This window comes from Ascaphus truei, chromosome 4, assembly GCF_040206685.1.
Source record: "Ascaphus truei isolate aAscTru1 chromosome 4, aAscTru1.hap1, whole genome shotgun sequence".
In the NCBI taxonomy this organism is placed as follows: Eukaryota; Metazoa; Chordata; class Amphibia; order Anura; family Ascaphidae; genus Ascaphus; species Ascaphus truei.
This window is the reverse complement of record NC_134486.1, coordinates 337252205-337264075: the sequence shown is the minus strand read 5'-3', so window position 1 is coordinate 337264075 and position 11871 is coordinate 337252205. Positions and strand designations below refer to the sequence as shown.

At 43.7% G+C, this 11871-nt stretch overlaps 1 protein-coding gene across 8 annotated transcripts in view; it reads right to left on the bottom strand.

Moving 5' to 3' along the window:
• Window positions 1-1600: 1600 nt before the first annotated feature.
• Window positions 1601-11871, bottom strand: part of KHDRBS2 (KH RNA binding domain containing, signal transduction associated 2) — a 753630-nt gene continuing 743359 nt past the window's right edge. The window contains exons 11-14 of one of the 8 annotated variants that reach the window (XR_012801179.1): window positions 11217-11390; window positions 9856-9984; window positions 9234-9292; window positions 1603-1776 (exon numbers count right to left, since the gene is read on the bottom strand). Coding sequence is in view for 1 of the 8 variants with exons in the window: in XM_075598111.1 (XP_075454226.1) it covers window positions 11293-11390 (98 nt within the window). In the remaining 7 variants the exon portion in view is untranslated. Of the gene's footprint in view, window positions 1777-9233; window positions 9293-9855; window positions 9985-10633; window positions 11391-11871 lie in introns of those variants that run through there. The other 7 variants (XR_012801185.1, XR_012801184.1, XR_012801181.1 and 4 more) reach the window with 7 other exon arrangements.

Here is an 11871-nt window from a genome sequence, read left to right as displayed (position 1 = left end):
CAGTAAAACATACTTGCAAACCCTCCCCAGGAGACTGCCAATATTGAGGGCAGCTTCCTGGACTTCCATGGCCTCTCTGCTACAGCTTTTAGGAGTCTGGAGACATCTACACTTCCATTTTGAACAGGTCGATTAACCCCTTGAACACAAGATTTTTTTCCCCTCGGGCCTCTGACATACCAGGGCCTATTCCATACCAGGTATATCATAAGGTTTCTGTAAAAGTTAATGGAAGTTTCAAAAATTATACTGATGCAGCGGCTGTTATTCGAACACTTCACGCGTCATGTACATCGGAATCCCGATTTGAAACCGCGGGATGAATTCCAGCCTTCCCACACTAAGATGCACGCGCGGCGAGTGCAGAAAAATGAATTTTAGTGTTCTAGCTTTTAAAAACATGTAATCGACACAGTAGCACAGTACTGTACACATTACAATTCATCCATTTTATTGCAAACGAAGAAACAGAATCCATGAAATTCAAACAAAACATTTGCGATAAGCATGGGTGCCTGGGGCGATTGGCCGCGTTTCATGCTGCGTGGGGAACAGCAGAGAACTCAAAATTGGCGCTGTGATGTATTCGAATAACGGCCTCTGCATCAGTAACCGGTTTGAGCAGTTTACTGTAATTAAGGGTGGGCACTTTCACTTATATTCTGGTTTGGGGTTTAAACCTTTATTTGTGTTTTGACTGTAGACTTTGTTTGAAACAAAAATGTGTTTTGGTTCAGTTTTGCCAAATCTCTATATATTTTGTTTTGGTTTGAGATTTTTTACCAAACTTACCAGGACAATTTTAAAATAGCACAATAAAGCATGAACAATAAGTAAAAAATCATAAAAACATCTAGGAAACTAAAATAATACACTCTACTGGAAAAACCTGAAATAGAAACAATTGGCCTGGTGCTCTGTCTTGGGTTCTTAACATTTTAAGGCTTTTTAGTTTTGTATTTGGTTTTGGAATGCAAAGTTCTTGCAGCTTCTTATTTCACACACTCAGTTTTGCTTACCTCTAAATATAATTAATGTATTATATAGAAAATATTAACAGATGGGCTCCATTAGTAAAAAGTGCTACATAACCGAGTACCCTTGACTTACTTCAAGCCAACATATGTTGATAAATTATTTAGCACAAGCACAATATAATGTGAAATAGATCATCTATTGTATTCTCTCAATTCCTTTTGCATTTTAGCTACCATGTTCCAATTTGTGGACCTCCAACACCAGTTGGGAATGCTAGACTATGTTTGTGATAATTCAGAGTCTTGGGCAATGGAATCAAGACAAAGAGAGATAGTGGTAGCACCAACGGGCACTTACCGAATACGTGTTGTCTCCTGATGATTATAATCCTGAAGCATTGGCAACAACTACTTTAACTAATATTTACTTCTTCATAATACATTCAATCATTGTGAGTTACTGTATTCATTAAACTGTAATAATCATAGTTAATGTAAGCTTCTGTGCAATAGTGCTCTGTCAACACTATCACAGTTTAATTAATAGCTTCCATCCTAAATGGAATTACAAGATCATTTGCTAATTTTTACACATGACTTTGATTTAAACTTTATCAAGGACAGTATTATGTTGAGTTCCCATCCTAACTCAACCTGTTAGCAACTTACCATTTATTATTGAAAAGTACATGTTCTGTATTGAAACAAGACATGTTTCTGATGTAGGATCTTGTGGCTTTTCTCTGTATTTTCAAGTTATGGAAATCACTCTCCTCATTGTATTCTTTTGTGTGTTGTGCTGCATAGGGAAAGAAGGCAAATGTAATATTACAGTACTTATAAAAAATATAAATGAAAACAATATTTTGAAAAATAATACCATTTAGTATTCTTAATAAGTGGATTTCACCAGAAAAGGATTCAATAATGAGGTAAATAGAGTAATATACATTTATGCAATAGTAAAATTGATATGAAATGAGTTTTGGAAGACAATGGAGATAGATCATTTATCAAAGTCTCCCGGCTGCAAAAATACATAAAGACATCTGGATATCTGTGCTCACTTGTAAGGCTATTTGCGATAGTGTTGGTAAGGATCAAAGGAATTCTGATGCCTTCACATACCCTATATCAATCTTTTGCAACAGGAGTTTCTAGAAACCCATGGGTTTCATTGGCATCACTAAAGGGTTCCCTCCAATGTTCAGCTCATTGGAGAATGGTACCAAATGCAAAAGAATTTACAATGCATCGGGAGGTGGGGGAGGCCATTTTGTAAGTCGTGCATGCACAGAGTGGTGAGGCGCGCATGCACAGTAAGGAGTGCAGTAGCCATTTTCGCTTTGGCTCCAAATATGCAGCAGCAGACTACATGTCCCAGAATCCTTAGAGGGAGTGACTGGACACATGGGACTGTCCCAGCCAATGGGATTCACGCAGGAGAGAGGAACTGGATATTCTCCAAATGCAGGGCGCACATGTTCCTGTTCTGACGGCGACACTGAGGAGACAGCTAGAGTCCAGGGAGTGTAGCTTCCTGGGTTAGGCCTAGACCTTGCACCCTAGGCCCCAGTTAGGCCCTGAGCCATATCAGAGTCAGTGTTGTTGGAAAGGCCCCAGATAGGGATGCTCCCCTTTATACTAGAACTGTATTACTATGCTTGTAACCGGAAGGCAACGCGGCGCCCTGCGGCCAGGGACAAGGTCACAGGATTCAGTGACATTGTGTGAGACCCTCACACTACTGTAAGCTCAAAGTTTTCTCTGGTATATCACCCACTCCAGTCGGAGAAGAAGAGTTTGGGACTTGGAAGGAACATACCCTGCACATACTCGAGGTATGGTTTGTTCCGAAGAGACGAAGAGGCAACGGGTGTCTTCGGCTCCCAGCAGCCCAACTTGTGCAAATGCACAGTGGGACAGATGGGGAAGCCACCACCTATGAGTTGGTCAAACTCCTCAACCAGGCCTACACTGCAGAGGATGATGAAGATGAATTCTTGGCCCAGTTTAGTGCTCTCCACCAGAAGGAGGGAGAAGAGTGGTCCACGTTTGTCCGATTCCTACTCTTATCCTTATGGGGATTACTCTCCAAGAAAATCATTTCTGCAACAGTAGTTAATGAGTACCAATTCTAGCAACTTATCAAAGGATCTCTACCCTCGCACCCTATAGCTCTTATGATGTGAGGCGCCCCTCGGCTGAGAAGCCCCCCTGCTTCCTGGAGTTTCTGGGCCACATAACGAAGCAGGAGGTGCAATTACATTGTCACACTCCCAAGACATCTCGGGAATCTTCCAAAGGTGAGAGTAAAGCAACTCCCTCCAAGAAGTCTAGTGCGAAGTAGAATTCTGAGGATAATACTCCCCAGGGTCCTTCACGACAGACCTCCTTGATGCCTCGGAGCTCTGCTCCTAACCCTGGCTTCAATGCTAACCAAAGCAACCATTGCTTTAACTGCCACAAAGATGGTCACTTTGCACGGGACTGTCCGAAGTCAAATACTTCCAGCCCAGGAGCCATGACCTTCACCGCGCAGTCATAAGAACAGCCATCCACATCCTTGGAGAGTGTCCCTGCACCTAGCCAAGAAAAAGAGCCCCAATCGGATACCTACAACCGAGTAGGACCTATGGCCATAGTACGAGTACTCGTGGAGGACATCTAGTCTTCTGCCTTGCTGGACACTGGGTCCCAAGCGACCATGTTCTACCGGCCATTTTACGATTTGCACTTTTGGCAGAGAGGAAATTGTGGGGCCTTAGTAGCGAAGACTACCCCATTGATGACGTGATTTAAATGTGGTTGGATATACTGCAGTTCAACACCAACAAAAAACCCCCAATGGAAGTGGAAGCCTTGGTATGTCCCGAGCCCAGGGAACATTCAAATTCCCCTATCATCTGGGAGACCAACACAGGTGTGGTGTGAGCCCTGATCCGGGCCTATCTGCAGGAAGCCTGGAGAATTACCCTCATCATCGCTACGGATTCACCCAATATTCAAAGAGGAGTGTGACAGAATCTCAGCACAAGAAGGATTTGGAAAATTCTTCAATCTTGAGAAGGGGTTGACAGAGATTCCACCTGGGGGAGTGAGGCACATGGCCACTGTACCAAACTACCCAGACCGCGACGAGGCAGACTGGTACTTTTAACTAGAGACCACGCCCAAAGAGGATGTCAAGAGAGGGTTCAAAGTGATGCCAGAGATGAAGGAGTGGAAGTCTTCACTTCCTCGCCGGTTTAAGTTGGCCATCCAGAACATCTCGCCTCATCCTATACGGTTTGACGTCGGTCAAGCGCTTGGACGAATATACCCCGTGGAGCAAGTAGAATCTCTATCTCACGTAAATGAGGCTACTTTCCGGGAAACCCCTCCAGGATTGCAATTTGACTTCAGTGAATAATCCTTACCACCGGAATAGAAAAAGCGCTTGAGCGAAAAGTTGGCTGAACGCAAAGAGGTGTTCTCCACCAGTGAGATGGATGTGGGCTGCAGCAAGAGTGCTCAACACATGATCCGATTGAGCGATGCCACTCCATTCCGGAAGCGTTCTAGACGCATAGCTCCCAGAGATGTGGAGGAAGTGAGGGACGCCCTGAAAGAGATGGGGACCGCGGGCATCATAATGGAATCTCGTAGCCCCTATGCCTCTCCTATCCATGTGCTTATGTGTGGACTACCGCACCCTGAATCGCCATATGGTTCCAGATCAATATATTCTGCCACGGATTGAAGAGATCCTTAGCGCCCTATCCGGCAGTCAGTGGTTCAGCGTACTAGACCTGAGGTCTGGGTATTACCTAATACCCATGAGCTCTGAAGACCAGGAGAAGACAGTGTTTGTCTGCCCCCTCGGGTTTTACCAGTTCACCCGGATGCCCCAAGGTATCTGTTGTGCACCTGCAGCTTTCCAGAGACTGAAAGGAAAGGACCATCGGAGACATGAATCCCTGGGAATGTCTGGTCTATCTGGATGATATTATTGTGCTCGGGAGAACGTTAGAAGAGCACGAAGAATACCTTCTGAAGGTTCTTGATCGACTAGGAAAAGAAGGCCTGAAGTTGTCCCTGGACAAATGTTGCATCAGCTGCACTTCGGTCACCTATGTGGGCCACACCAACCCCTCTAAGGTCGAAGGCATAGTGAACTGGCCCAGACCAGATAACGTGATGGAGCTACGATCCTTCCTGGTGTTTTGTGGCTATCTTTGAATATTCGTGGAGGGATACTCCAGCAAGGTCAAAGTTCTCAACAATCTGTTGAAAATCTACCCAGAAGAGCCTTGGCAAAAAGCAGCAACCCCGCGAACACCGTTCAGGGATAAATGGACTTCCACCTGTGAGAAGGCCTTGACAGGGCTGAAGAAGAGTCTCAATAAAGCCCCTGACTTGGCCTATGCAGACCCGTACCAAGCGTACATCCTGCACGTGGATGCCAGCTTCAACAGGCTGGGAGCGGTATTACACCAAAAATACCCTGTAGGCCTCCAGCCAGTAGCATACAGAGGTGGCACATTTTATTTGAGTGCGGCTAGCTCCGCAAGCCTGGGGATGCCCCGGCATGCTAGCCGCACTCCCTCGGCGTGCCGCGCGTCATCGACGCGCGGTCACGCGTCATCGGGAGCCTGCGCCCCCTGCACGCGCGTCCAGGGCTCCCCGAGGGAGCCCTGGTGTCCCGCGATGTGGGGGACGGCGGCAGGGGGTTCCGGGGGACCCGGCGGACCCGGCAGCGGGAGGGAGAAAGCCCCTATCGGAGGGCGCTCCTCCGTGTCTTCGGCGCGCGCCCGGCACACTCTGGCGCGCGCCAGGTTACTGCTGCGGCTGAGAACGGGCAAATGCTCGAATAAACTCGGCCGCAGCAGTATATGAGTCCCAGTCTGATGGCGAGCAAGCAGAACAACCCAGTCCATAAACTGGAATTCCTAGCGCTCAAGTGGGTTGTTGAAGATAAGCTACACAATTATCTTTACAGGGCTAATTCGAAGTGCGAACCGACAATAATACTTTGACATGCATCTTGACCTCTGCCAAGTTGGATGCCACCAGCCACAGGTGGTTGGCTGCTCTGTCCAACTATCAATTTACCCTGAAATACAAGTCAGGGCCCTTGAATATCGGAGCCAATGCTCTGTCTAGAAGGCCTAAACTGAATTCAACATCAGACGATGGCGTGTGGGAAGAAATTCCTGGCCCTGGGATTCAGGCAATGTGCTCCACTATGGCTATAGTGGAGGACAAAGTAGCCATTTCTGAACTCATTTGGGTGTCAGTCAAAGGCACTTCATGCAGCATACTGCCATCCAGAAGGCATGTCCGTCACGCAAGAAAACATAATGAGATGGAAAGAGTTAGTGATACACCAGATGCAAGACCCAGTGGCTAAAGACATACGCCAGGCCAGCCAAGAAAACAAAACCTCCCTAAAGAAGGGTGCTCCCACCGACACAGTCGCTGTTATCATGCGGGAATGGGACAAGTTCTGCATGGACCGTGGCCTCCTCTACTGGGTTATCCCCTATCACAACATCCCGATAGGAGACAATTCGTCCTGCCCAGAAGCTTGCAGTGCCATGTCCTAGTATCCCTGCATGGATACCTGGGAGTGGACAAAACATTCAGACTTTTCAGAGAGATTCTTCTGGCCCAAGATGCAGAAATTGGTGGAGCACCATTGCCGGTGTCTGCGGTGCAAACAGTGAAAATCACTGCCTATACGCGCAGCCCCAATGGGCCACCTAAAGAGCTTTGATTCCATGGTCTTAGTCTGCATAGATTTCCTCTGCATCGAGGCAGACTCGAAGGGTATCAGGAACGTTCTCGTAGTAACAGACCATTACACCCGATACGCTCCTCAAGCGTTCCCTACCAATGAAAGCTCTCGCAGTAGTATCTCACAGTATCGAGAAGTCTCTTATTACTCCCTACCACTCTGAACGCGATGCTCTTCTGGAAAGGTTCAACTGAACTCTACTGGATATGCTGGGCACTCTGAAGGGCACCGAGAAGGCTGGATAGAGCAAGCATGTAAAGCCTTTAGTACATTCCTACAATTTCACCTGGCATGAATCCACAGGGTACTCACCCTATTTCATGATGTTCGGCAGAGAGGCATGTCTATCTGTGGACATTTGTGTCTGAGTATCCACCGATGGTGTACCAAACATGACGCACTACAAAATATGTGCAAAGGCTCCAGGATAACCTCCGTAGAGCATATCAGTTGGCGGAAAAAGCCACTGCCAAGCTGAACAAGAAAAACAAACGGCGGTATGACCATAAAGTACACTACAGGGAACTGCGGCCCAGAGACAAAGTTCTCCTGTGGAATTTAGGAATACCAGGGAAGCGCTGGAGAGAAGCTCCCTTCGAGGTAGAGTCACAGATGTATATCACATGAGAGATTCAGAGGGAAGGGTAAAGGTCTGGCATCGGAATCACTTGCTACCTATTCCTCAAGTGGGGGAAAGTGAACCTCAACCATCCCTAATAGTGCCTTCACGTGCACAAGAAGAGTCCAGCGAAATTCTGAATGTGGCAATGGAAGACAATCAGGATCCTTTGGAAGGAACTTCTTCCACTACAAATGGAAAATAGTGGGCACCAGAAGAAGTAACAGGTAATGGGCCTGTCCTCCATGTACCCTCTCCAGCGGCTTCAATAAGCCGACCGCTCGACCCAAGGAGTCTGAGTTTTGTTCCCATTAGAGACTATGTAGCTCAAGAGTCACACCCCATGAGAGGGCCTGGGCCTCAAACTGATGGTAGCCTCTCCACGCAAGAAGACGACGGAGAAGAGACGCATCAGAGTCAAAGAGTGAGACGCCCTCCAACGAGAATGGCGTATGATTCATTAGGGCACCTCCCTATGAGTCTAATCAGCTGTCTTGAAGCTGGTTTGCCCCTATTATGACCGTGCTCATTGAAATATTTAATATAGTTTAGACGTACACAGTGTTAAGTTGTATGATGATTTGTATTTTTCAATATATAAAGATCCTGTTATACAGTATGTGTTCTCAAGTGGGGATGTTGAGGTCTCCACCAGGGGGAGGATATAGCCAAGTTCCCTACACTGCCTCCGGTGCAGGGACCTACCCAGCTATCACCTGGAGATCCATGCAATCGGGAGGTGGGGTCGGCCATTTTTTGAGTCGCACATGCGCAGAGCGGCGAGGCGCGCATGCGCAGTAGGGCGTGCAGCAGCCATTTTGACTTTGGCTCCGCATATGCAGCAGCATGACTACATGTCCCAGAATCCTTAGAGGGTGGGACTCTACACATGAGACTGTCCCAGCCAATGTGATTCACGCAGGAGAGAGGAACAGGATGTCCTCCGCGTGAAGGGTGCACGTGCTGTAGTTCTGACGGAGGCACTGAGGAGACAGGTAGTGTCCAGGGATCAGTAGCTTCCTGGGCTAGGCCTAAACCTTGACCCTAGGCCCCAGTTAGGCCCTGAGCCATTTCAGTCAGTGTTGTAAGGAAGGCCCCAGATAGAGAAGCTCCCATTTATACTAGAACTGTCTTACTATGCTGTTGACTGGACAGCCACGTGGCACCCTGCCGCCTGGGACCAGGTCACAGGATTCAGTGACATTGTGTGAGACCCTCTGGCTGGAACTCACATGGCGAGGAGGATCAGGACCACTTACATGCCGCCGATGGCTATATGGTGAAGTCCCGGTGGTCCTCTTCTTCCAATTTTCCAACTGAACTGTCACCTGTGTCTCTGTGGGTTTTTTTGTGTGGTTGAGCCAGGGCTCTGGTTCATGTTCTTTCCTTCCCTCCCTCCAAGGAGTGGGAGCTGATTCCCCTTATCCTATTAGGGGTAAGGGAGCTAAAGAGGGACTCTTGGGGCCTCAAGCTCCTTGGGTTGGCTCCAGGGACTAATAGAAGACAGATGTATGCTGTGAGTCCAAATAAAGACCAGTTGTTTTATGCCTGCACGAGTATGAGTTATTCAGGTGGAAGAAGAGAGTTTCCTGCAGGGACTACTCCTATTATGATAGGCCCTTGGAGGATGAAGGCACTGCACCAAAGAGATAGAAGATAAACCCAAAGCCTGACCTATTGATCCCCAATACCGTCAGCGGATGCTCAGAGCCCCTGAGAACCTACAGATGAGCTCTACAAACACCAGGTAGCAGACAAATCTCCCATAGGGGGAGGGGGGCGGGGAACAGGTTCTACAAATGCTACTAATGCCAGTAGGTGACTTTCATCAGAGAAGCAGTAATGTTTTTCAGCTTACCTGTAAACTTAACAGTAGGTCTTCCATTAAACTCATAAGTTCTTGATTACCCAGACTGTCTGAAACAGAACAAAACCAATTTACTGACAATTACATGATTGTCTCATAAAGGTGCACAATCTTAACAATAAATTATGTTAAATTTCAAATGTTTTTACAAATCTTAACATGCAACTCCAGCTACCACAAATTATTGTGCATATATAAAAAAAATAATGAAAACTTATACTTTATAATCATCAAAAAAGTAAACCAATCACAGTGACAAAAAGCCAACATTTAAGTTTCAACAAAAAGAACTGTTTGAAATGTGAATCATTTTGGTAGCCCTGCATCATTTTTTTTCCATTTGATTGCCACAAAATATTAAGTTATATAGATGATGTTAGCAAGCGTTGCATTACTATTATGGTTAATTTTAGTTCTGTTTAGTTACTTGTGGTTTAAACCTTGTAGAACAATTTTGTCGTAACTAGTTAATATTAATTAGTGGTTTAATCGCCTATATTCCTATTTGTTCTGTTCTTGTAGGTTTACTTTTTTAACTATAAGTAACTTAATAACTGAGAATATTTAACAATTAATTGCATATTGAAAATTACAAAGTTACTATTAGTGTTACCTGTTTATGGTTTAGTCATCCTTTGAGTCCTGCGACACTTTTCTTTAATAATCATCAGCCATCAAGTCTGATAGTCTCAAAAGAAATATCAGCCCTCTAAACTGCTTTCAAGGTTGGTGATATTTAGCACTGAAAATTACAAATAAAGTTTTTAAAGTTGAAGTTAAGTAGCAACAACTGGGCAGTGATACCGGTGATTTATTTGTAAAGATAAAGTGTTATTGAGCAGATGTAGCCAACACACTCATATGAGTGAAAACCAGAATGTGAATCTAAACAATGCTTACATGTTGAATGGGATATTTAATGTTTAGGGAAACTCAGAGGTTGAAGATCTAGGCATTAGGACATTCTTATGGTGGTAAGTAGTAATCTTACCTCTTTTAACTCCGTTACATTCTCACGAGAGACATGCTAATACAAACAAGTCAATCAGAGTTTTTGTTTAGCAAAATCAAGCTTAGAGTGTAGTTTAAAAGTCATTTATAGTACTACAGTAGGTCCATTTTCGCATTAACACTGTGTTCATTAGTCCTTTCTAACCGTGACTCATATAACAGTTTAGTTTGTTAACTTTAAAATTATTTAACAACAGAAGGTATTAATACAACTTTTAAAATATTACACAAGATACTTAATACAGACTTGGGTTCATTTTGTAGTTTTAAATGTAAAACATTTTAGGCATCCCTAGAAAAGGAAATAAAGCAGTTATTTAGAACTAGAAAGCAAGTAATTCCAAATTTAGTTTCTTACAAAAAGTTTCAGCTTTATTGACAAATTATAGCAAACATATTTGACAAATTATGGTTTCCTATTTAGAGAAGATTACACATTGACCTTTATGTGATAATTTTAACAAATACAGATTAAAACACTGAACAAATTCAGTTAGCTACATACATACAGTAGCTGTTTATTTTCAACCCCATTAAAACAGCATTTTAAATTAAATTTACAAACTTAATATTGAACATCTTTTTTTCTTACATATACTGTATTAAAAAAGCCAGTTTAAAACATCTTATCTACAGTTTAATTATCTTATGTTCAAAAGTCAAATACAATAGTTTAGCAATCCTACACAAAAAAATTCCAGGCTTTGCATGTTTGGTAGGTATGTATTGAGAATTTTCAGCTCTGTAACACTTACATGCGTGCTGTAAAAAGTTACACACAATGAATAACAACTAAGAGAACATCATTCTTTTCCATGGTTTATAGACAATATGAATCTGCAATTTTTTGAGTCCGTGTTATAAAGTAATATTATAGCCAATGTCACACCAATGTTATAGCAAATACAGGAAGTACACAGGGAAACCACAAGCAGTAATCCCCAAGATAAAATGGACTATTACTTGTCTTGTTGCTGTTTATGAAGAGCTGAAAGGCTATTAATTGTCTTTAAGATGAGGCCACAAGTGAAGAGGACCTTCAATATCTACCATACGGATGTTCTCTGTAGCCTCCTCTATTTGTTCTTGGAAGTGGTGCCTTTAAGCTGGATCTGGATGAGGCCCATTCTTCCTGCCCTAAAACCAAGAGAAAAGGAAAGGCATAGGATGTTTCTCCCTTTAGTAAGTCCATCTATTCACTGCAGAGTTCTAGTAACTGTGTTAGTCTTGGGAAAAATAATATTATTGCTCAGCATTTTTTACAGATATTTATACTTGAGATTTTATGATGATAAATGTCAATATGGATCTTCCGATCATATATAAATAATGCTTTTGAAGTTTAGCAAGTACAGTATAAAGTTAACGTTGATCACATAATGATAGACTACTTGCTAACAAATTAATGTGTCATCTAAATTCTGTATGTCTGTTAAATGTCTTGGTCTATCATATATACTGCAGGTTATGCATTCACAGTTATGATGTTTTGCTATGCCAACTTATCAATGATTTTGTGACACAGAAATTATATTTCTAAGTATAACATATAAGATACAGAAACCATGATCATAATTGCTAGGTCCTGAAAAAAATTATGAAAATGAAGCATGTAAAA